At 47.4% G+C, this 25,268-nt stretch overlaps 1 protein-coding gene across 3 annotated transcripts; it reads right to left on the reverse strand.

Moving 5' to 3' along the window:
• Window positions 1-3,642: 3,642 nt before the first annotated feature.
• C16H16orf78 (chromosome 16 C16orf78 homolog) lies at window positions 3,643-24,436 on the reverse strand. Of its 3 annotated transcripts, none has more exons than XM_012926682.2 (5): window positions 24,282-24,436; window positions 20,969-21,058; window positions 20,240-20,366; window positions 5,824-6,079; window positions 3,643-3,891 (listed from the first exon to the last, which is right to left on the reverse strand). In XM_012926682.2, exons 1-5 carry the CDS (start codon window positions 24,432-24,434, stop codon window positions 3,744-3,746), a joined length of 774 nt encoding a protein of 257 aa, XP_012782136.2. In that variant the 5' UTR covers window positions 24,435-24,436; the 3' UTR covers window positions 3,643-3,743. The 3 variants fall into 3 exon arrangements, with proteins under 3 accessions (XP_012782136.2, XP_058530503.1, XP_012782135.2); XM_058674520.1 differs by having other exon boundaries at window positions 20,969-21,061; XM_012926681.2 differs by having other exon boundaries at window positions 3,644-3,891; window positions 20,969-21,064.
• Between the last annotated feature and the right edge of the window lie 832 nt (window positions 24,437-25,268).

Consider the following 25,268-nt stretch of genomic DNA (forward strand, 5'->3'; position numbering starts at 1 on the left):
GGCCTTTCCATCTTGACCCTGAGCTGACCTTGACCGCTAGAGATGAGAAGGAGGTGGGCGTGATCAAGGGAGAGCTCTCAGCGTAGGCTGCCACTCTCCGGAGCACAACTGTGGGCTGTGCTGTGGAGGATGGTGAGCATGGAGCAGGGATTAGTCAGCCCAGGCAAGGCCAGTCCTCAGATAGCCCATGCTGACCACACACATACAGGAGCCCAGCCTCGATTAGCCAAGCCTGGCTATGGCCAACAGAACCACTTGCTCTGTGGACTCACAAGATACTGTGCTGCTTTAAACTGTTTTGGGGTCCTTTGTTACACAGCTGCAGCTGACCGACACACATCCCTTGGCCAGTCTGACTTCCCCCTCCCAGAATAATCTTCTCAGAAACCCAGTCACCTCTCTTCTAGTAATTACCCTTTTGTAGCAATGAAAGTAAACTCTCTCTCTAGGGCCTGGCTGGTCACTTCACTTCTGCCCTGGCCACACCAACTTCTGTTGAAGGCTGGTTAACAGTCTCTGTGTTTATCTCTGCCGTTTGGGGCAGTGACCCCCCAGATTTGCACAGGGATGCCTTCTTCTCACCCAGCAAACCATCAGCTGAAACCTTTCCCCAGGTGAGGTCAGCCTGCTTTCCTCGCTATCCACTCATTTCCGCTGCTTGCATTCTCTTGTTAACTAAGCCCTTTTGTTGAGCTGCATGCTTCTCTCCCAGTAAGCAGGTACTCCCATGAGAGCAATAATGTGTCTTTGTTGGTTGCTCTACCCTCAGCCCTTGAAACAGTACCTGGCACATAGTAGATGCTCAAGGAGTGCTTGCTGAATAAATGAGTGATAACCTCGGTGGGGAGCATGGCAGATATGGTCATTGCCCTAACAGCTGTGTTTTCCATTCAGACAGGAGCTGCCCGCAGGTTTGCCAGCATGCTGGGCTATCTGGCTGCTAAGCTCTGCAGCCTAGTCCCACTACCCACCTTTCACTTGCCCGCAGATACCTTGGGATCTCCTGTTGAAACTTCTAGCAATATAAGTCCCTTCCTCCAAGAAGCTTTGCCACCCCCGCCTCCTCCCCACCTCACAACCCATTGCAGCATGCTCTTTTTCTGCTTTCCCCAGCTCCATGGCTGCCTCCCCCGCCCTCTCATCAGCTTGTGTTTCCTCTGCCTCCGACACCATCAGCCCAGCCCAGCCCTCCTCAGTCTGCGGTCCCTGGGATCCCCGAAGGGTCCCATGGACTGGAGGGATGTGATCGGGACTCGGAAGGTCAACATCTGCTCTCTGCAGCTGCACGCGTTTCCCATGAAAGGTCAGGGACAATGTGGCCAGGGGCATTTGGGGAGCTGAGGCTGGTACACTGTGGAGTCTGCAGAGTGTTGGGGTTTAACAGTGGTTAGCTACCTTCCCGAGGAGCTCCCAGAGAACTCTTGGTTCTGACTGGAAGCTGGCCCCGCCCCTGCTCCTATGTGATGTCAGAAGGGTGGAGCTTCCTCCTCCTTGGACCATGTCCTGCGCTGGAGGTGGGTGGAATGAAACTGATGTATGGATCCAGCTTAATGAAAAGGACCCAGGGGCCTTAGTTGACCCTCATGGTGCAATCAGCAAGCCAGCTGTATAATGTGATTGGGGGAGGGAAGGGAAATGAACAAATAAATCACATCTCTTGTCACCTTGCAGTCAGTGCTTATCACAAGATAGGAATTCCACTACTGGCCTCAAGCCTCATTGGAGAGTTCTTCCAGATCTTTACTGGACAGAGGATGAGGCTGAATCCAAGGATGGAAAGCCAGGAAAGCAAGGCTGAAGTGTCATGGCCATACACAATCCCATGGTCTAGGCACCCAGTATTTAGCTTGCCACGGCCATCTTGTATCTGTTTCTTGCTTTGTTCCACCTCATCATCCTTTCTGAACATGAATATTTACTGGACAGAAAGGATGGCTGCTTCTCCCTTTCCACTGGCTTGAGGTAGAGTAAGACATGTTGCAGGACTTCCTTGTGGAAGAACACCACAGTGAGGGACGGGTTGGTGCTGTGTCTGCCCTGTGGACGTGATGACCTTTGGGGAGGGATTTTTAGATTTTGGTCACAGCCGAGGGGATATGGACAAAGTACTTGATATCTAGTGATGCTTGGGAAATCTATTCCCGTCCCCTTTCAAAAGAGCTGGTTCTCCCCAAGCTGCAGGTGCATGCCTGATGGAGGGAGGCTTCCTGCATCCCAGACAGCGATTTCCTGGGTTGTGCCCGTGGCTGTCCAGGTATGCCCGCATCTCTGAGTGGTGCAGTGACCCCTTGGTGGTGACTGTCCCTCTCAAGTGGGCTGGACTGGAGGTGGGGTGGGCATGGGGATCTGACTCCCAAGGCAATGACACTGTGGAAAGAGCAGTTCCCTTGGAGGAATTGTTACAAAGTTTAAGATGTGGGCCGTGGGGGAGGACAGAGCATAGGGTTTGAGCCCGAGAGGGGAACTGGGTTGGCTGTGTCCTAGCATCTCCTGTGAGTCTTGGCCACTGTGGTGTACCGGGTCATAGCAGGGGGCAGAGGTGGCTCAGGCAGCATTGGGGTGCTGAGCTTACCCCAGGGGCTGTGGGTTTGGCATCAGTAATTTCTTAGCAGACCGACTCAGCATCCACATTCCTTGATTCTGAGGGTCTATTTTAGGAAGGTCGTGGCTGGCTGGCTAGTCCTGGTCCACTCTGGGGGACTTGGGGAGAGCTTATCTCCTCTTTCTCCCTCCCTTCCTCCCACTCTTCTTTTTCCTCCCCTCCTTTTCAGATTCTTCTTTCCCTCTTTCCTTCCTCCTATTTTACCTTTCACCTCCACCCCTCCCTCCCTTTCTCCCTTCCTTCTTCATGTCCCTCTCCTCTCCCTCTCTTTCTAGCTCTGAGGGTTCAGCCACTTTGTGCCCATCTGTTCTGTGCAATATCCTGCTCAACAAGTGTTAGCATGAGGCCGTTTTAACACAGAGAAGTGAGATGGCTAGCCTAAAGGCACAGAGAGGTGTGGTGACACACCTAAAGCCACACAGCTAATCAAGAGGGGTGTTGGGGTTGGACCTGCAAGACTGGTAGGAGCTAGACAAGCCCAGGGCTGCAGCCTCAGGAAGCTCCCTGCACCACCACCCTGTGGGGCTAGCCATCACGCCCACAACAAGGTAGAACAGGAGGCTAAGCTGTTTTCGTCCCAGCCTTGCCATGCTTCCTCTGTGCGGCTCTGAGCGAGGTCCTTTCCCAGGGAGTTTCTTCGCATGTAATGTGATGTCCTGTGCTTGTAGACATTGAGGTTCTTGATGACTCAGAAGGGCCCCAGCTGGCCCCTGGAAGCCCCTGGTGGCTGCCTTCTCAATGCCTTCACTGTGGGGAGAGCTGCTCCCTGTCTCACTCCCCAGGGAACCCCCACCCTCTACTGGATGAGCCTGACTTGAGAGTGACAGGCGAGCGTGACTCCCCCAATGTTTTGTCCTTCCTGAATTTCACTTGGAGCTGTGGATCCCACTTTCTCCCCTCCCCTTGGACTTTCTTTGCAAGGTGGCATCTTTCGGTGGGGAGCAACCCGCGGTTCTAAGTGGTCACTGACCTGGGTGTGGAGGACAAACCTGGGCCAACAGAGTGACTCATGCCGTCATGTTTATGATTGTCGCTGTCTACATTGAGTCTGAAGGGCCAGGTGCTGAGTGCTAGAGGGTGGCACCTGGTGCTTGAGGGTCCCAAGGGCGGGAGGGATCTGAAGCGGGAAGAAGAGAGCTCCTTAGAGTGCTGTGTTGGGGTTGCCGGTGAAGATCTTCTTCATGTCTATCTCCCCTTCGATCATGTGGGGGTGGATGTCCACATTGAGACCCGCATCTCGGCACAGTTTCAGCAAGGTTCGGATGTTGTTTTTGGATAGCCTCAGGTATCTGCACGAGGAAAAGCCAAAGGGCTCTGTAAGATACGGAGCCATAGCACAGCTCGGACGTGAGCAGAGGTTTGGGTGGGCCCTCTGCAGGTGCGGTGACTGAGGTCTCTGTGAAACTGTCACAGAACCAGAGAACACTGGTGGTGGGGGGTGGTGCTCATTGTGGTCCTAACTCTTGTAAAAGTCAGCCTGTCCGTTGCCTCTCCTGCTTGATGCCCCTTCCGGTTAGTCTCAGTCTCAGAAGTCAATGCAGACCCAAGCTGAGTAACTACACTGAGTCCACCGAAAGGTCCTCACAGAGAGGGAACTGGAATCCATCACTAGGGAGGTCCTTGAGCCAAGAACGGAGTGTCCCATGGCAAAGAATCTTGATAAAACTGCCCCCAGTTAATGGCAGTGGGAAGGTGGTGGCATGTGGCTGGGGCATTCTGGGAACAAATTGTTATGCTTTTCATCACAGTCACATGCATAGACCTGAGAAGATGCCCACCAGGGTGGTGGAAATGGTGGCAGAGCCAAGGTGTTGGAAGAGGTGCCCTGTTGTAGTGACAGTTGAACCATCACAGTAAGCCACTGTGTGAAACACTAGCTAGGTCCTCATCATGCTGACTCACTCACCCCAAAGAAGGGACTTGATACCACTTGAACTGTAACATTCAGAGAGGGTCCCGTCTTCCTGGACAGAAAGATTCCCATCTTTCCACCATCAGCCCTGAACTTAGCCCTGGCTTTAGGATGGGCAGTGGGGAGGGCTCCACACTGGACCCTTGCTGGTTGGTTACTCGGCTGTAGGTGACAAGAAAGAGGCTGCCTGTTGATGGAATAGGGCTTACACTGTCTTGCTTCCCAGTGTCTCCTTGTTCTACGGGCAGCTCCGACCCCCTCCCCAGACCTCACACCAGCACTGCTATTGCTGACCTTTCTTCTGTGGCCCAGTCCAGCTCCAGGGGCCTCCCCGTGTCTGTAGGGGCTCTTTAAGACTCCATCACGGTTTTCTTGGATAGTATTCTAGTGGCTTCACAGATGCTCTTTGGGTATTTTCCTCCCCTTCCCTGGAGGGTGAGAATCCTGTCTAAATCTCTTCTCACCCCACTTTGGAGTCTAGTCTTTGGGGCTGTCTTTTGGCCAGAGTCATTTAGGTATCTGAAAGCCATGGTCCAGGTCCAGTGAGACAAAAGCTGGGGACCAGGCCAGTTAGCCATTCCACACCTCCATCTCTTAGCCAATCAGTGAGAAGAGCAGGTGATACAGCTATGAGTTTAGTAGGCACTGAGCTTGTCTTAACCCTATGGGACTCGCTGCTCTCAATGGATAAGGTTGGCTCTGTTCTGTTTTTCTGCATCCTCCTCTCTGAAGTGTCTGACATTGTCAGTTGCATCTTTATAGTGTAGCCATGGGTTAGGGAGAGGGCAGCTTAGATTTGGGGAGGGTTGGGGGCAAGGGGAAACAAGCTGGTTATGGTTACTGGAAATGGGAAGTTCTGATAGGTGTAAGGGAGTAAGCAAGGAGGGAGAACTTGTGTTCCAAGCAGTGTCAAAGGATTGTGTACTTTGATCGTGGTCCCCTGAGAGTCTAGAAAGACCCACCACTCTTTTTAGCAGGAAGCCACTCCTATCACCATCCATTTAACAGTCTGGTGTCAAGGATCTTAAGGGAATTTCCTGTTACAGTAAGATCATCAACGACTCATCCCCTCCTTTTGAAACAGCCTTCATCGGTTCAGAAGGTGTGACAGCAGGTGGAATCTCATCCCAGAGATGATCTCTCAGTAGGTGAGGCTGCCAGGAAGCTCAAGGTTTCTGTTCCCTTCCTATGATCCTGGGCTCATCCCAAGTGTCAGAATCAAAGGCTACAGGTGCCCACAGTCTGTGTCCTCTGCCACCCCCACCCTGGCCCTGGGGTGCCCTATCCTGGCCCGCATGGGTCTACAAACCGGCAGCTCAGCACTTCCTCTGGCTTCAACATTTTTATGGCCTCCACCTTGGGCTCGTTGCCCTTCTCCATGAGGCTCTTGAGCTTGCGTTCGTAAGAGGAGTCTGGTGCCTTGCTCGTCCAGTCTCTCAAGAGGGTTGTTCTCCGGTTGCTAAACGTGCTATCCTGTAAAAAGGGGTCTAGGATGCTGCTCTGCCGACGGAATGGGTTTGGCCGCTGAGTGGACTCCAGGGAGATGGCATCCTTGATGTCAAGTTCTGAAATTGCACAGAGGTCTCCCCTCAGAGTGAGATCCAGGGAGCTGGGAGAGGAGGGTGGACAGAAAGGACGAGGGGCTGGAAAGGCGCAAACAATCCATTTCTTAAATGCAAACAGGGAGAATGAAATTCAAAGGGAATTTGGTTTTGCTAACCAAAAATCCCTTGAAAATCCATGCATAGCTTTTTTGTATTATGCAATTCCACAAACTTATTGAAAACCTTGAATATGCATGAATTACAAAGCTGTTTTTACATTAGGATAAACACTTCTTAATTCTGTTTTCCATGACTGTTTATGTCCCCTAGGATGAATGTTTTCTGCAGGTTCTCCTTGTTAGTAGTTAAAATTCTTCCTTATATCTTCCTCTCTATCTCTTCCTACTCCTCCCCTTGACTGTGTTCCTTCATCCTTTCTCTTCCCCCTACCCAGAAATTGTTCATTTAAAGAGAATGAGACCAGAGTAGGAAGAGAAAGCCTCAGCTTCCAGCACGGGACAGTGGTTTTTGTCAGTGGAGAAGGAAGAAGTGGGTTACAGACAGGGAACAGGTACAAGTATCTAAAATTGGGCCTGATGTGAGCCCCGAATGAGACTTCTGAAGGAAGTGCTACTGGAGCTAGAATTTGGAGGCTGGAATTTTTTTAAAATGAAGTTTTCTCCCAAGTATTTTGCAGATTTTTTACTTCTGAGAATGAAATATGTTTACCCATTCCACACTGAATATAGAGAAAAGTCTGTTGCCTTTTCAAAGGCATTTGTCTAGTGTACCAATAACCATAGACACTTAGTCTTTTAACTAGAATTTCTTGAGCATTGGAGATTGGCTATCCTGTCAGGGAAAAATGAAAACATCTTGTAATATTTATTGAAATTCTATATTCTTTGTGACATTCCGGCTTAACAATCACTCTGTAAAGCAATGGCAATAACGAGGACGGTGATGATGGCTCCTTGCATTCCTGGTTTTAACCTGAATGACTTTAGATTTCAGATTTTGTGAGGAGTGACTCGAACATTGGCCATGAAGACCCCCGCCATTTTGGACTCGGAACTATTTTAAATATCTGCTTCCCCTAGGTCATCTTCCTTAGGATTCGTGTGCCCATCAGGTTTAAATTCTGTTGTCTGCGAATCCGCTGTAACTCTGCAGTGCTGTTGCCACCAATCTGCTGTAACTTTATGGTGCTGTAACTGACAGTCCTCTCCACCAGCCCCTCATGGCCTCTCTCACAACCCCCAACCCTCCTACCGATCCCCTGAGGCTGTGACAGTCCTATCCACCAATTCCTCATGGCCCCATGAAGCGTGCCTCAGCTGCAAAAAAGACACACTCACTCTGTGTGTGTGTGTGTGTGTGTGTGTGTGTGTGTCTCCTTCTTGCATGCTGCCCCTTCCCTTGCCTGGCCCATCCGTGCTGCTTGTCTTGTCATCCCTCCCCTTCCCTTGCAGTCCCCCACGCCACTTGGCAAGAGAGGTTCCCCTTCCCTCTCCCTCTCCCGTCCCTACCCTGCTGTAATAAAAGACCTCCTAGATGCCTCCCTGCATCTCATGCTTTGGATTATTGAGGCAAATTTATCCCGAAAAGAGAGTTTAGTCACGCAAAAGGACTAATAGATTTAGCCACTATTTTTGGTATATGTAACTTATAACACTTTGATAGCTTTATTCCTAATTCATATAACGATCTTATTAGCCATAATTTCTTGATTCTATTGATTGTTTTTTAATCACCTAGGGAGATGATCATATAGCTTTTCCTTGAATTGGTTGGTGTAATGAAGTGTGTTGTTGCATATCCTGATTTGGAAGGATTCTTTGACATTGTAGTAAGTTCCAGTTGGTCCTAATGTACTTATTCATTTGAGACGTTGGTAGAGTTGCCATATTTTCATACATTAAGCATGCTCATTAAACTAAATTTGCATAAAAATTAAGTTTTGATGACTTGTTAACATAGAAATGTCTATACTTCGAATCATCTTTAATAGCTGAAGAAACGTTGGGACCGTTTGCTCACAGAAGGTTAGCTGTAACAGATGTTGTCTGTTTGGATGTTTAAGAGTGGCAGTTTCCTAATTACATTCCTCTAAGTGCTTCCTGCTATAGTCTATATGATCTATTTTCTACCACAACTGTATTTTAACAGACTTCCTTTGCATTTTATAATTTTTTGTTCCATCTGTTTATCCAATACCTTTATCGGTGCTTTTTTGTTTATGGTTTCCACTTGTTCTCTTTAACATTTAAAAATACCCCTACTGGGGCTAGAGTGTGGCACGGGTTAAGCTGTCTTGTGTGTCACCAGTACACGAACACCAGCGTCTCATATGGATGCTGGCTCATGGCCCAGATTCTCTATTTAGGATTCTGCTACCTGCTAATGTGCCTAGGAAAGGAGATGAAGATGGCCCAAGTCCTTAAGCCCCTGCATGCACAAGAGAGACTCAGAAGAAGCCCTGACTTTAGCCTGTCTGAGCCCTGGCTACTGTGGTCATTTGGGGACTAAGCTAGCAGATAGAAGGGCTCTCTGTTTCTGTCTCCCTCTCTCTCTTCTTTGAATGAAGGATTGATTTTTAAAATTCCTTCTTTACCCACGTGTTTCATTGAGCCTCGATTCTGCCTCACCTGTTCACGTTTCCCCATTTGTCTCTTTGCCTATTCTTTTTTCAACATTTCTGTATCACCTGACTTTAACTTTAGATTATTTATCTTTAGATTTTTCTCTTAAATCAACAGCTTTCCAATTTGGAAGTCTTGCTCTATTCCAGAGAATTTTCTACAAATGAAGGAATGCATGACTGATCCAGTTCCTAAGTATTTCCAGATCTGTCACTTGCTCACTTTTATAGTGACTTACATAGTTAGGGGAGGAGACAGAAGCAAGGGGGCTACGGTTCTTTCCTCTCAGCAGTTTCTAAGTGTTGTTCTGCTGAAAGTTGATCCCAGTCTGACACATTTTCCTTCCAAAGTAATTTGTTCTTTCTGTCTGTAAGCTTGCATGGTTTCATCAACCAACTTCATGAAGTTTTCCAGAATATATGTAGAAGTCTAGACTGTCTAACACTGTACAGATGGAGGAATGGTGGCCTGGAGAGAAGGCATGACTTGCCCAAGGTCTCACAATGAGGGCGTGGCTGGACTAGGACCCTTTATGTCCAGTAGAATGGTCTGGTTGCTACAGTGAGGAACACTAGCAGTTCTTGCTTTTGCGCTGTGGAGAGCTGAGATGTGTTCTCATGGACAAACATAGATTTCCTGGAGACATCTCCCTTCTGGGGCGAGGCAGGTGTCATGCAGGAAAGAATGTGAGGCTATGAAAGGCACTGGCCATTGAATGACATTTGTTGAGTGATGTATGCTAGGCCCCATTCAAGAGTTTTCTCAAGTCAGGAGAGGCGTCAGCGTAGTTTCACTGCGTTCTCTGCACTGACCACGAGAGAAGGCTGAGGGTAAAGGAGCTTAGGCAACATGTCCTAGGTTAATTAGTGCCACTGTTAATTAGTGGTGAGCCTAGGACTGGAACTTGGATTGTCACACCCTTTCCTGGCCGTTTGTCTTGGCCACTCTTGGGTAAGAATGCCCCAATTCCTGGGTCTGTGGCTGAACAGATACATTGGGGTTCTAGTGAGCCATGTTTTAGACTCCAGGATCTGACTGTTCTTACAAAGACAAGCGGGATTAGGCCTCTGGCCTGGCACCTTGGTGAGGACAGAAAGCCAAAGACATTCACTTTTCCCAGCACATTCCCATATCTTTCCCAGAATCTTTTACTGAATCCTTCCAAAGTTTAAATCAGTCTGGCAATTTCATTTTTAACAATTCCAAACACCTTCTTGATGCATTCAACCAGGCTTATACTTCAGAAAGACAAATTTAGGATTTCTGGTTTCAGCTAGCACAGGATACCAGGGTCTGGATTTGTCCTTTCACTTTCAGCAGTTAAAAAAGTGGATGCATTGGGCCCGGCGGCGTGATAGCCTAGTGGCTAAAGTCCTTGCCTTGAACGCCCCGGGATCCCATATGGGCGCCCATTCTAATCCCAGCAGCTCCGCTTCCCATCCAGCTCTCTGCTTGTGGCCTGGGAAAGCAGTCGAGGACGGCCCAATGCATTGGGACCCTGCACCCGCGTGGGAGACCTGGAGGAGGTTCCTGATTCCTCGCTTTGGATCGGCACAGCACTGGCCGTTGCGCTCACTTGGGGAGTGAATTGTCAGACGGAAGATCTTCCTCTCTGTTTCTCCTCTCTGTGTATCTGACTTTGTAATAAAAATAAATAAATCTTTAAAAAAAAAGTGGACGTATTTCATGAAATGATGTGGGCATTTAACAGCAGACAACGCAGGACATGCTCGTTGAGTGAGGGGAAAGAAAAGAGGGGATCCCATGCTCACCCCAGCTCATATCTGGGAGGTGCTGCCAAGGAAGGGAACCTTGACAGGGGTGGGGAGAAAGAGAGGGGGAGAGAGAATGAGAGAGAGAATTGGCGCATACTGAAGTTCTAGAGATGAAAATGACAGTGTTTGAGATGAAAAGTATATGGGATGGGATGAACAGATTAGAAATTGCATAAGAATAAATTAGTAAACATGAAGAAACTATGCAGAAGGCAGCACAAAGAGAAAGACCAAAGATAAAATACCACAGCTGTGGGATTTTCAATATGTGTAATCAGGGTGTCTGAATGGGCAAGGCAACAGAGGGCTGAAAAATTTTCAAGAATACAAATTCTAAATTTGATAAAAGCTATAAACTCCCACTACATACATGAAAAATCATGAAGCCAATGATATTAAGACACATTATAACCAAATAGCTTAGAAATAAAAGATTGAAGCAGAGGGGCCTGGCACTCTGGCACAACAGGTAAAGCCACTGCCCGTGGTGTCCTCACTTTATGTAGGCACTGGTTCGAGTCCTGACTGTTCCACTTCTGATCCAGCTCCTTGCTAATGCCCCTGGAAAAGCAGGGAGCAGGAATATGGCCCAAGTGCTTGGGCCCCTGCACCCATGTGGGAGACTCAGAAGACGGTCCTGGCTCCTGGCCCCGTTTCGGCTGCTGTGGTCATTTGGGAAATGACACAGCATTAAGAAGATTTTTCTTTCTGTGTCTCTCCCTCTCTCTGTAACTCTATCTTTCAAATAAATCTTGGGGGGAAAAAAAAACAGAGGAAAAAGAGATCCTGGAGAGAAGTGATTAGGTTGGCAGCCAACCTCCCACTGCAAGGATGTGAGTTAGAAGGCAGCAGAGTAGCTCTGTGGAACACTGACAGAGCTAGGGTGTCGGAGTTCTAAACGCCACATCGTTATCTTTCAGGAGTACAGGGGAGATACGGAGCTTTTTAGATATACAAAGGTTTTAATTTATAACCAATAAGCCCACACCACACGACACGTTCCAAGAAGACCTCTAGGCAGAATGAAAATGACTCGGGACAGAAAATTATTTATGCAAAGGAGTGAAGAGCACTGGGAATGTTAAATAGGTGGGCAAACATAAAAGGCACCTTAAAGTATAGTTGTTTAATGCACACATCATATCATAGTGCAGGGCTGATAGTGTGGAGAGAGGGGGTGACAGTAAAAGCTTGGGGGTACAACCCTATACGTTTCTCTTCCGTTAAAGATGAGTTCTACACACCCTGAAATATTCACAAAAATAACGTAACAGGAGTTGCAACTAAGACATAGCAAAAGAAAACGAGAAAGGACCGTAAAAAATGCTCAGTGCGACACAGAGGGAAAAAGAAGGGAAGCAAAGGACAGAGGTCTAAATGAGAAGCAAATCCTGAGATGGCGTTAAGCTCGGCGGTGCTGCCGCTCACATCAAGTGCAAATCAGAAGGCCAAAATTGTGAGGTTGCATTAATAAAAAACAAGACCAAATCACGTGCTGCCCATTTTATTAGTTTATTAATTAAAATTTAATTTATTAATAAAAATAAACTAATAAAATTATTAGTAGTTTATTAATAAAATAATTGACAAACTACATAAATAAAATAATCAGTGCTCCTTTGCTGATGGACACCTAGGGAGTTCCCATATCTTGGTTATTGTGAATACTACTACAATGGGCATTAGAGTGTCATTACTTCTTTGAGATGCTGGTTTCATATCTTTCAATTATACACTCAGAAGAGGGGTTACTAGATCCTATGACAGTTCTATGTTCGGATTTTAAAGTTAACTCTCAAATGAGCCATACCAATTTAAATTCCTCCCTTTTTGTACATCCATGCCAGTACTTTGGCAGCACTATGATATTATAGCATTTCAATGCTATCTCTTAAATAAGAGCTGTTGAGAGCGCCTAACGATCTATGGGGCTGTCTAGCACAGCACCGCAGACCAATGCCCTGACGAGGGCAGTGGTAAACAAGTTCAGGAAGTGTCTTCCCCTTGGGGCGTGGTTGCGTGTCCTGCCTGTGGGAGTGACCTTTTAGCTGATTGGTCACTTCCCATGTGTGGGGATGACCTTTTAGCTGATTGGTTGCTTCCCACGTGCGGGGTGACCTTTTAGTTGATTGGTCGCTTCCCACGTGCAGGGGTGACCTTTTAGCTGATTGGCTAGGTGTTATATATAAGCAGGTTGGGTCCTGGAGAGCAGACCGAGTGGAGAGCAGACCGAGTAGAGAAGCAGACAGAGCGGAGAGAAAGAAGGAGCAGACGGCTGACGGAATAAAGAACATCTACACAGTCACTCAGCGTCGGGTTTTCTTCCACGGGTCCGGAGATTCCCCGACAAAGAGCCATTCTAAAAGGTGGGAATGAATATCTTAGTATAGCTTTGATTTGCATTTCCCTGATAATCAATGAGGAAGAGCATCTTTTCATGTACCTATTTGTAAGTCTTTTGAAAAATACCTCTTCAAATCCTTTATCCACTTTTCCGATTGTTTCTGTTTCTCCTTTTCCAGTGAGTGGTAGGAGTTCTCTATTTTCAGTATCAGTCTTTCATCAGATATCAAATTGGAGAATGTTTTCTCACATCTCACAGGTTGTTTCTGTGTGTCACTGACTGCAGCTTTCGGTATGACAAGGACTTCATTCTTCACTGATTGCCTGTGCCTTGGAGGTCATGGCCAAGAAATCATTTTCAAGACCCAAATGTTAAGGAGTTTTTTCTTTTTTCTTGTAGAAGTTTTACAGGTCTAGGGCTTATACTTAAATCTTCAACTCTTTTGAGTGGGATGAGATGGAGGCTCTACTAAATTCTCTCGTATTATATCCAGTTTAAGCCAATGCACTTATCGAGCAGGTGTGAATTCACTGTGTAGCAGCTGACTACATAAGCTTGGGTTTATAACTGAAGTCTGTCAAACTGTGCCTATTTTTATGGCAGTACTGTGTTGTTTGGATTTCCATAACTTTGCAGTATAGTTTTTAAAAAGACTTATTTATTTGAAAGGCAGAGTTATAGAGAGAGGAGAGACAGAGAGATCTTCCATCCACTGGTTTATTCCCCAGATGGCTGCAATGGCCAGTGTTGGGGAGCCAGGAGTTTTCACATGTCTGCAAAGGGCCCAAGCACTTGGGCCATCCTTTTCTGTGCTCCTAAGTTGTTAGTGGAAAGCTAGATTGGAGGAAGAGTAGTCAGGGCTCGAATCAGCCATTGGAATACTGGCATCACAGCAGAGGTTAAGCCTGCTGTGTCACAGTACCAGCTCTTATAGTATAGTTCTAAAGCAGGAAATGTGGTTTCCCTAACTTCATTGTTTCTCAAGATTGTCTTGGCTATTTGGGATCCTCTGTGGTTATATTCAAATTGACATTTTCAATTTTCAAATACCACTGGGATTTTGGCAGGAAGTAATTGATTTTTTTTTCTAGACAGTTTGACCATGTGACTCCTTTCAGTCCATGAACACAGGATGTTTCCATTCTTTTGTATGTGTCTTCTTCCATTTTTTTCCCCCAGCTGGTGTCTTTTTTTAAAAAAGATTTTACTTAAAAGTCACAGTTACAAAAAGAGGGAGAAACAGAAATATGTTCCACCTGTTGGTTTACTCCCCAATGGCTACAACAACCAGAGTTGAGCTGATCCAATGGGGAGGGGGGGAGTCTTCCATGTGGGTGCAGGGGCCCATGGCCTTGGACCATCTTCTGATGGTTTCCCAGGCCATAAGCATGGAGCTGGATTGGAAGTGGAGCAGCCAGGACAGAAACCGGTATTCATTTGGGATCCGGCACTGCAGGAGAAAGATTAGCTTACTGCACCACCACACTGGCCCCTCATCTATATCTTACAGTTATTATCTAAAATTTTGTACCGACTTGGTTACATTTATTTCATGGTTGCTGATGTTATTGTATTTATAATTATTTTATTTCCTTTTCATATAGTCTATTTGCGTAAAGTTAATTTTTTTGTCCTGCAACTGTTTCTTTTTCAACTTTCCAGAAAAATTGGAATAATACTGGCAATAATTTTTGTGACAGGAATTCAAAAGATGCATGGAAAGCACATATTCTCTTTTGGAGTTAGTGAGGTGACTCAAAAGGCTAGTCTTCCACCTGTCAGTGCTGGCATCCCATAGGGGCACCAGTTTATATCTTGGATTCTCCATTTCCAATCCGGTTCCCTGCCTGTGGCCTGACTGGGGAGCAAAGTAGCTAGAATGCACTGGAAACTCAGTCCAGGTCTCCCACATGGATAATAGGAATGCAGTTGCTTCATCCGTCACAACTGCCTCTCATGGTCTGCTTTGACAGAAATCTGGAGTCAGCAGCTGGGCTGGGAATTGAACTCAGGCACTCCATGGTGTGATGCAGGCATCTTAGAGTGGATAGACCAAACATTCTCTCCCTTTTCTCTTACTGTAAAATTCTTAGACATTCTTTTAAAAGATGATTTATTTCATGTATTTGAAATGCAGAGTTAGAGAGAAACTTCCATTTCTGGTTCACTCTCCCAAGTTGCAATAATTGGGGTTGGGGTTGGACCAGGCTGAAGCCAGGAGCCAAGAGCTTCTTCCAGGTCTCCGATATGGGTGCAGGGGCCCAATCACTGCTTTTCTAGGTGTGTTCTAGGAGAGCTGGATCAGAAGTGGGACAGCTTATTCTCAAACTGTCAGTCAGATGTGATGGTGGGATTGCAGGTGTGGTAACTTAAGACATAATGCTGATTCTTCTGGATTTGGTGTTTCCATGTAGTTTTTTTTTTTAAATTTCTGTTTTGATTTCTTGTGGCATCCCCATTGGTTATCTAGGCGTGTGTTGTTTAGTTTCCATATTTTAAAAAAGATTTATTTTATTTTTATTGAAAGGCAGATACACAGAGAGGAGGAGAAAGAGGAAGATCTTCTGTCTATTGATTTCCTCCCCAAGTGGCCACGATGGCCGGAGCTGCGCCCATCTGAAGCCAGAAGCCAGGAGCCTCTTCCAGGTCTCCCACATGGGTACAGGGTCTCAAGGCTTTGGGCTGCCCTCGACTGCTTTCCCAGGTCACAGGCAGGGAGCTGGATGCAAAGTGGGGCTGCTGGGATTAGAACTGGCGCCCTTATGGGATCCTGGCACATGCAAGGTGAGCACTTTAGCCGCTAGGCTATCATGCCAGGTCCTAATTTCCAGATGCATTTTAACTCTCCAAATTTCCTCTTGCTACTGTTTTTGTGCCATTGTGGCCAGAAATGATGCTGGATTGTGATTCCAGTCTTTATGACTTTGCTAACATTCATTTTGTGGTCTAAAATAAAGGTTGTATCTTGTTAAAATTTTGAAAAATTTATTTGAAAGGTAGAGTTACACACATACACACACACAGAGAGAGAGAGAGAGAGAGAGAGGAGAGAGAGATCTTCCATCTATTGATTTGCTTCCCAAGTGACCGTAATAGCCAGGGCTGGGCCGGGCTGAATTCAGGAGCTTGGAACTTCTTCTGGGTCTCCCATGTGGGTGCAAAGGCCCAGGCACTTGGACCATCTTCTGTCGCTTTCCCAGATACAGTTCAGGGAGCTGGAGTGGAAGGGGAGTAGCTGGGATTCAAACCAGAGCCCACATGGGATTGCTAGTGTTGCAGGGAGTGAGTTAACCTCCTAAGCCATGACATCAGCCCCAGGCTCTTCTCCAAGGGTGTTCTCTGTGTGCTTGTACGGGCGTTAAGCATGTGAACGCCACTCCTGTCGGAGGTTCTGCATATGCATATGTCTGTTAGGCCTATTTGAACTGTAGTGTTCAAATCTTCTGTCTCCTTATTGATTTTTCTGTCTGGATGATCTATTATTTTCATGGAAGTTGCATATTAAAGTCCTCTGTTAGTATTGTATTGCTGTGTATTTCTCCTTTCAGTTCTGTTATTTTTTTGCTTTATGTATTTGATATCGATATTGGGTACATAAATGTTATAAGCCTCATGTCCTCTTGATGAAATGACCTCATCATTATGACACAATGACTTTGTGGCACACGGTAGTTTTTTTTTTAAAGCTATGCCTATTTTGTCATAGAGAAGTATAACCATCCCCTACTTTCTTTTGGTTATTGTTTGAATGGGGTATCTTTTCCCATCCCTTCTCTTTCAGCCTAGGTGTGTCCCTAAAGATTTACTTGGAATGTTGTTCTCTGCTTCGCTTCTCACGAGTAGCCAGGCTGGATATATTTTCTTGATTGTCAGCATTTTCTTCTAATGTCTTGGACATATTCTCCTGTCTTTTCATCCTGCGAGACAGCTGCTGAGAAATCTGCTAATAGTCTCTAAGAGGTTCCTTTGTGCATGATGAGTTGATTTTCTGATCCTTTCAAGATTCTCTTTGATTTTTGACAATTTAATTATAATGTGCCTCTTTATAGACGTTCTTGTGTTCAAACTTTTTGGCATATTTTGGGCCTCGCAAGTCTAGATGTCCATATTGCTTTCTGAATTTGGGGAGTTTTCAGCTATCATTTGTTTAAATAGACCTCCATTTTCTTCTTAGATGTTGGAAGGCTTAGGCTTGTTAGCAAGTTCATTTGATGATGTCTCACCCGCCCTGCAGACTTTCTTTATTCTTTCTCATCTCTTTTTTTCTCATGATACTCCTCTGCTGGGTAATTTTAATTGATGTGTCTGAATTCTTTGATTCTTCAGTTTGGTGAAGTCTGCTGTTGAAGCAACTTCTTCAAATTTTCAAACAGACTGGGTGTGTTTCAACATTTTTATTCTTGCTTGGGAGGGTTTTAAAAAATGGTTTCTGCTGATTTGTTGTATTTCAACTTCCTCATTTGGTTTAGTTTCGTTTTCTTGTAGTTTCACTGAACTTTAGGAAGATCAATCAGAAATCTTTGTGGGTCGTTTCACCAATCTCCACTCCTTTAGGGTCAGCTATTGAATCTCTGTTAACTTTCTTTGGTGACACCATGAGGAAATTCACTTCAGAGCCAAAGTAATTTACAAAGTCCAATGTGGCAGCCACAGAGGCTGGAAGCTGTTGGAAGCTTTAATGATGGAAGAGGATCAGGGTTAAACTAAGATGATGGCAGTGAAAGAGGAGGAGGGGTCCCAGCATATGAAAGAGGTGGAGGCTGAGGACCAAGGGTGGGTGGTGGCAGGGACTCTCTGGCTTTGTGACCCAGGGTAAATGTCAGTCCGGAGGTGGTGCACACCATGAGAACCATGCCGGGCTTGCCAAGCCTGGCTCAGTTCAGGCTAATGTCTTGAGCTAGGCATGTCATTTGTTCCGTGCTCTTCCTGGGGAGTTGCTTGGTCTTGAACTTGTCTTTCAATCCATAGCCTGATCAATCATCTTGGGCTCTTGCCAGCCTGCATGGGAAGGGCTCCTGGCAATGTCCATGCTCAATCCTGGACACTCAGGGGGCCCTACATGTCTCTGCAATCTGCTGCTGCCCTTGAGCTGGCCTCTTTTTTTACCCTCGAGTGACCCTGGTTGTATCCTAGTGGGAGGAACGAGGCTTCTCCCTTTCGTCCTGGTGGGAGGTGGGGAGGAGGAGAAGGACAGCAGAGGATCCAATAGCTGTCAGCCAGCCTACCTCAGGCAGCCTTTGGCATCAAGAGGAAGCGAATGATTTCATTAGCCAGCCCACGTTTCTCTTGGGGGAAGGAAAGACCTTGAGATAAATATCTTAATGGACTGCATTGCAGGGGGAATAGACAAAATAGAGACCTCTCCAGGTAAAAGGCTGAGGGGCAATGCATCAGGTGAGGAGAGCTGAGGAGAGGGACAATGTAAGAGAGAAGGAGGAGGAGAGCTGGGAGCACAAGGCCTAGGTTGAGGAATCACAGTGCCTTGGGAACGTTGAAGGAAGTGCTTGCTCCCAGGCTCCTAAAACTGCATGATGGACGCCTGAGTGTCAGCGCCTCCTTAAATTTTGTGGATTCCTGGCTTGTCTCACTTGGTCTTGGTGTTTGAGTTGAAAAAAAAAAAAAACCACCAAAAACCAAAAAACAGAGGAGTTGACATTTCACAGGGAAAGGGTCACATAGGGGTGGGGTATGGCAAGCAAAAGGATTTTGAAGAACAAGGGAAGTGATTCCATCTCTGTTTGTTGGAGAATTCTATGATGTGCTAATTCTTCTCTGCTCTTCTGGAACCTTCAGGAAGGTCATCTTACACACCAGGGCTTCATGGGAGAGACTTGGGAGGAAAAAGAAGGGTAATAGGGGCAGGTAGCTTGGGTAGGGCTGCATCTCAGGAGGGGAGACCTATGCAAGCTTTTGGGTCCCAGGGTACCAAGACTTTGGAGCTAGACATGGTACTGGGAGTTCCAGAACACTTGGGAAAAGCAAGGGGCTTCCCACAGGACCTAAGCCTATCTGGCTTTATTATTGTTTTTAAGTAACCTTTTCAGTTTGGAAAAATGATGGATATACAGAAAAGTTGCAAAGAAAATCCAGAGGGTCCTGTCTACCCATTACTCGGTTTCCCTGAACGCTTGCGTAGAAAACCATGACACATTCATCCACTACATGATGGGGCTCTTCTGGGTGCTGTCAGCTTTCTTCTGCAGTGCTGTTCTAGGATCCCATCCAGGATCCAACACTGCCAGTTATATTTAAATCTGACAGGCAAGTGGCTACAGTTTGCTTACAACGACTTTGTTGGATTAAATGAAAAGAGAGAAAATAGAATTTTTTATTGGGCACGAGAGGGGTAGTTTTATGGAAAAGAACTGGCAACTTATGCTCAGAGGTTCTTGTCTGCCTTTCCCAGGAGCTAAGCGGATTCCAGCATTTTGCAATCCCAGGAGGCATGGCGCAGGAAATGCATCATGTATTCTTTGTTGCGGCATCAACCTCTTGAAATTGGGCAGTATCTTCACGGAGAGACAGGTACTGACTTTTTTCCTTTTTAAAGATTTACCTTATCTTTTTATGTGGAAGGCAGAGTCACAAAGAGACATATCTTCAATCTGCGAGTTCACTACCCAAAATGGCCTTAATGGCTGCCGCTGGGCTAGGAGCCAGGAGCTTCTTCCTGGTCTTCCATGTGGGAGGGGACTTGGGCCATATGTTACTGTTTTCCCAGGCAATAAGCAATTTGATCTGGAAGTGCAACAGCCAGGACATAAGCCAATGCTCATTTGGGATGTTGGTACCGCAGGTGAAGTCTTAGCATGCTATGTTACTGCACTGGTCCCAGACACTGAAAATTTTTTTTTAATCACTTATTCTGCATCAAGCTAAGTGTTTCACACATCTCATTTGGCTAAAGCATCGCAGTTTTATCATGGGGCAGGTCAGGCTATTGTCCAGTTTTACAGATGAGGAACGTGGAATGCAGAAGTGACTTGACTGGATCTGTTCGACTCTGAGCTCCTTCCATGGTACTGGAGTCAGACTGGGAACTGGGGCAAGGCTTTAAATCTGAGAGTTCTGAAATAACCTAGATTGCCTCTTCCTGGGTGTGAGCCACCTGTGCTGGTTTCAGACCAGCAGGTACGCTATGGCGTGTAATGGGACACTGTGACGGCACCCAGGTCAGTTACCTCACAGGGAACCCTCGAGACAAGTGTTGTAGAAGTGGCTTGGGGAACCTGGGGGACGCGGAGCTTCTTGAGAAAACAGCACGCTGGGAGGGTGAGTCCCTTTGCCCAGGTCATGCCTGGCTTGCCAGATGTGAGCCTCGACAGGGGTTTGCTGCCCATGGGAGTGGGCACTGCTGCCTCAGGCGGGCTGGGAGAGGTGGGGGTGGGGGATGACACAGGGTCACAGGCTTGTTCCTTACCGGATTTCTTGGTATTCTCCTTGGAGAAGGTGCCAGAGACTAGGCTGAAGCGTTTTCCCTTCTGGTCGAAGCTATAGAGCCTGTAGGTGGTGACGGGGCTCTCGTTCCTCTGTTTTGTTCCTGAGACCTTGGCAGGGAGTGGAGAAGTTAAATCCTGGTCATAGGGCCTGCCTGGGCCATGCCCCCCAGCACCCATGCAAATGAAGCTATTCCTGGGGTTGCTGAAAGAGAGGCATAGGTAACCAAAAAGAGACCCATGCTGGGACTCCAGGAGAGGATAACAGGGACAGAGGCTACCCTTGGGACTTGCTCACTGGCACCTCCCTTGCCTATTCCACCCCCAGAGGTCTCAGAGGAAGCCATGAGCATCCCAGGCCAGCTCTCAGAGGCAGGTGGGTGTGGGGCTGTTCCGTTAACCATGTGACCTTGTGACTTGAAGCTTCCACTGCTCCAGAAATCATGATGGGCTCATTTCAAGGGATCTTTCTCCCTGCATGACTTAGAGGGTAGAAAAGTGAGAAAGAAGAAGGAAGGAGCAGGTGCACAAACGGAAACTAAATACAGCAACGTCACAGCTGGTGGGGCAGAAGACGGACAGCACTGGGTTGGGCTGGGAGTTGACTGAGGTTGGCTGCATGGTGGTAGTGGTGGGGGGTGGGGTGGGGTGGAGTGCGAGAGGAGTGGGCACCCCTCCCCAGAATGGGGACCCAGTGATTTGGGAGTACTCACTTTACGGGTGCCTCCTTTTTGTTTCAAGACACCTTTGCCTTTCTTTTGTTCCTTCTCATTTGTTTTTGGGGGCATCTCCGTCTTGTTCTTCTGCTTCTGGAAAGACAGGCGAGGAGAGCCCTATAGTGGCCTCTGTTGGCACTCCCAGCCTCACTACCAAGAGGAGGAGCAGCTCCCTGATGGGTGAATTGCACACCCAGCTTTGGCCCACACTCTAGCCCTCCAGTTGTGTGCTGGTGTCCCTGTCATTGTCTCCAAAACAGCCTTCTAGACCTCAGGCCTAGTCTGATCTCCACTTCAGACTTTCCCCACCATGAAGATACCCTTTCCTTTCCAATCTATGAGAACTCTTTCTAACCCCGCAAGAGCCTTTCTGGCATCAATGTCCCTGCCTTGCCCTCCTGTCTAACTGCCATAAGGCTACTCTATTGCATCTCACATCGAAGTGCCTGGGTTTGAGTTCCAGCTCTGCTTCCGATCCAGCTTCCTGCTATTGTACACCTTGGGAGGCAGCAGTTGATGGCTCAGGTACCTGGGACCCTGCTGTCCTTCAGGGAGATGAAGTCTGAGTTCCTGACTCCAGGTTAAATATAGCCTGGCCCAACTTCAGCTATTGTGAGCATGCTGGGTGTGAACAAGTAGATGAGAGGGCTTTTGTTTTCGCTCTCCCCCCATTTATTTGCCTCTCAAACAAACAAAATACAATTTTTCTAATTTCATGAAAATCTGGAATAAAAAGATACATTTTCTTTTGGTGCCCTCCAAAGTCTTGAGATTCATGTGTACTTTCTTCATTGTGTTCATTGCCTTGAACTCTGAAGAATCACATGCATGGATCTGAAATTGATTTGGCACCAAAATATACACCTCTGGCAATTCCATTTCCTGCAGGCTTTGTGAAGTCCTGGCATCCTCATCTTTGCAGGTCTTGCAGCTCCCACAGTTGGGGCAGAGAGTGTCCAATGGGGATTCTCCCAGAGTTCAGTGGGGGAGAAGCCCAGTCACTCAGATGGCAGATGACTGATGGAGTCCCCTTGGCAAAGCAGTATGGAATGGTTCTCCTCTGGTGTGCACACTTGGTGTGGTGACAATGGCCCTGCTCCGAGGCACCCTGGACAAGTGACTGCTCCATCTAAACCTCATCTCCTTACCTGGGAGATGGGTATAGCAGCAGAAGCCACCCCCAAGAGGGTCTGGTAAGCAGCATTAAGATTAGTGCACAGAGGCGTGAAGGAGCACAGAGGTGGGGTAGGTCATTAGAGGACAGAAGGAAAGCTTGCTTGAGCCAGCTGGGTATACTGGCTGCTGGAAGTTACCGTCTGTGCAGATTGGTGCTGGTTTACACCAGGCCTGCATTTGCCTTGGTGGGTGGGGGTGCTAGTTGGGGCCTATGTTGAATTTTTAGGTAAAGCTGCCTCCTCCAGCAACTGGAGGCATCACCTGAAGAATTTCCCACCCATCCCTCATTCGGAGGGACACTGAGGAGCCTTAGACATGAGGAAACTGCTTAGTAACTCAGTAACCTCTACAGCCAAGGCTTTGGACTTCAGGGATCTTCTTGGACAAAGGGACGACCTATAAGCAGTCAGGAATAGAGAGAGCCTGGGATGTAGCCCCAAGTCCAGGAGAAGGCAGAGCAGGCTGCAGGAACACAGAGGGGGATATAGAACCCTTCCCCAACTATCACCTCCAGAGGGCCCCCCTGCCACCTGCTGCTGCTCTGAGCCCTGCCACAGAAGTGTCATTTTGTTATCAAGTTTTTACAATAAAAGCCTCAGCTGATAAGACATTGCTAGCATACAGAAAGGGAGGGTGGAGCTGGGTGTTCACCAGTGAAATGGGTGTGATTTCTGAGATTGCCAATAAAAGGAGTTTTGAGCGGCTCCAGAGACCAGCCCCCAGCTCATCCTCCCCAAAACCACGCAAGGGACAGCCTGTCAGTAAGTCCTTAGCGTCTTGGATTTATGGATAGCATTGTGATTAGGATGTGTCATCAGCATCTTGTTAAAGATGGGAAGTGATCGGATCAGCCTGTATCCTTAGTGGAGCTCCCATGATTAATTCCTGGCAGCTTCATAAGAGATCACATTGACACAGGCAGGTGCATGCTCCCTGTGTCTAGCTTTGGGTTGCTCTTCTTTGCTGCCCCTCTTCCACCCCTGTCCAGACTCAACCAGCAGGAATGCCATCAGTAGAAGCTGAATCCACGGTCCCTGCCTGACTTTGTACTGTGAACCTGCCAAAGTGTGAGCCAAAACCACCCTTTTCTATCTGTGGGTTAGTTGCCTTGGGCATGTTGTTATCCTGTCAAAAAGAAACTGACTCATACTGGTGTGTTCCAGCTAGTCTGAGGAACAAACTGTTACCCAGGCACTTTTGGGTAAGTAGGCAAATAAAAGGACAGCATTCCTGAAGGGCAGTGGGTGCTGAACTGGACAGCGCCAAGAGTGTGGCGGTAATTAGGGCAAGCTGCCTTATGGTGCCTGTGTATTTGGTAATCAGATAAACATGAGTTGGAGCCTGGCCCTTTGTTAACCCTGGAACCTCAAGAAGACTTCATTTCAGCTCCCTTCCCCTTCGGGAGCCTTGGAGCCTGGCTGGAGGTACTGGATGCCAAGCATGGGGCCTGGCACATAGTAAGTCTTAGTGGTGTGGTGAGCACTGTCATATGCCTTTGTTAATCCCTTTTGCTCTGGGGTTAGAGGAATCAGGATCAGGGACATCTCTGGTAGGGGACACTACTTTCCAGGACATGATTTGGTCTTCTTACGGGGGTAAGGGGACAGAGGGAAACAGGCCTGATTGCTGTGGCTCCTGGAGCAAAGTTAGAACTCACAGATGCAGGGTAGGATGCAGAAGGCATGTTGGTAGACTTACCAGTGGGGACAGTAGGGCATGAAGTGGCTCTTGAATCCAGAGCTTCCACAGAGGGAAGTGACTGGAGACAACAGAATGGGCCGTGTCATATCAACATGGACACCCCAGAAGCCACTGTCTCAGGACCTTCCTTAGATACCTGCCGAGACCAACATTCCTCATAGCTTAAATCAAGTTTACAGATTACCACCCAACTAACTGTCCCCAGCTGACTTTTTCTTGGGTTTAAGAAAGCATGAACCCATGAACCCTTGAAACCCTGCCCTACTGGGATGCCAATCTTCTCTTTGTCTCTCGCTAGTTTTGCTGTCAAGGCCCTGGGAGGCCCCTTGGATGAGGGACAGCATGGTCCCAGGCACTCCCTCCCAGCCCCTTCCCACTGTCTCCCCTCCTGTGCTCTGTTCCAGGTGCAGAGATGCCCTGTGCCCGCGTTCACCTGCAGGGTCTGCTGCCTCCTGCCCTGCCTCCGCTCCAGCCACTCCAGCACACGGGTAAGGTCGGACAAGCGCCGCTCCTCGGCTGTCTTCCACATGGATTTCCTTTCCACCGGCATGCTCCTCCTCCTGGGCTCCTCTACCTCTTCCTCCATCCTGAAGCCTTGTGGGAGGATGCTCCTCTCTGACGGCTTGAATCCTTCTGTCACTGGTTGTGGGCCTGGGTGACTCTGGGGGTGAGGTGTGTGACCTCTAGATGTGAACACACAGAGCAGAGTGAGCCAGGCAGCGGTGACATTGACCTTGGAGGACCGATGAGGTGGGGAGTGATTGTGAGGTCACTGTCAGGAGTGGCAGCTGGCCCCTGGGAGTCAGGCTGCAGGTGGGACACAGGCTGTCTCCCATGTTCACCCTTGTGGCCACTGCCCCCTCAATTAAGGCCTCCTCTTCTTTGCTGCCACAGAGATCTTGCCAACAGAAAAACATCAGCTCAACAATCTTCCTTTTTCATAAACTTACTGGCTCTCTAATGCCTTAAAAAAAAAAACCACTAAAATCTTTAGTTTGGTATCCTGGTTTTTCACAGTGTATTTTAATTAAAGTGATTTTTTGAAGTCTTCCATTTTTTTGAAAAAAAATTATTGAGTTGAAAGGTAGAATTACAAAAGGGGAGGGGAGAGACAGAGAGATAATGTAATTTGCTAGTTCTTTCCTCAGATAGCCAAGATGGGGCTGGGCCAGGAGCCTGGAACTCCATCTGGACCCCTCGCGTGTGTATAGGGGCTTGAGCACGTGGACCAGCATCTGCAGCTTTTCTCGGTGCATTAGCAGGGAACTGGATTGGAAGTAGAGCAGCCAGGAGTTGAATTGCTGCTCATATTGGGTGTCGGTGTTGCACCTGTCAGCCTAACTTGCTGTACCAGAATGCCAGTCCCTAGCGTGAAGTATTTTTTTTAAGATTTATTTATTTTTATGGAAAAGTCAAATAT

The sequence above is a fragment of the Ochotona princeps genome, chromosome 16, assembly GCF_030435755.1.
Source record: "Ochotona princeps isolate mOchPri1 chromosome 16, mOchPri1.hap1, whole genome shotgun sequence".
Classification (NCBI taxonomy): Eukaryota; Metazoa; Chordata; class Mammalia; order Lagomorpha; family Ochotonidae; genus Ochotona; species Ochotona princeps.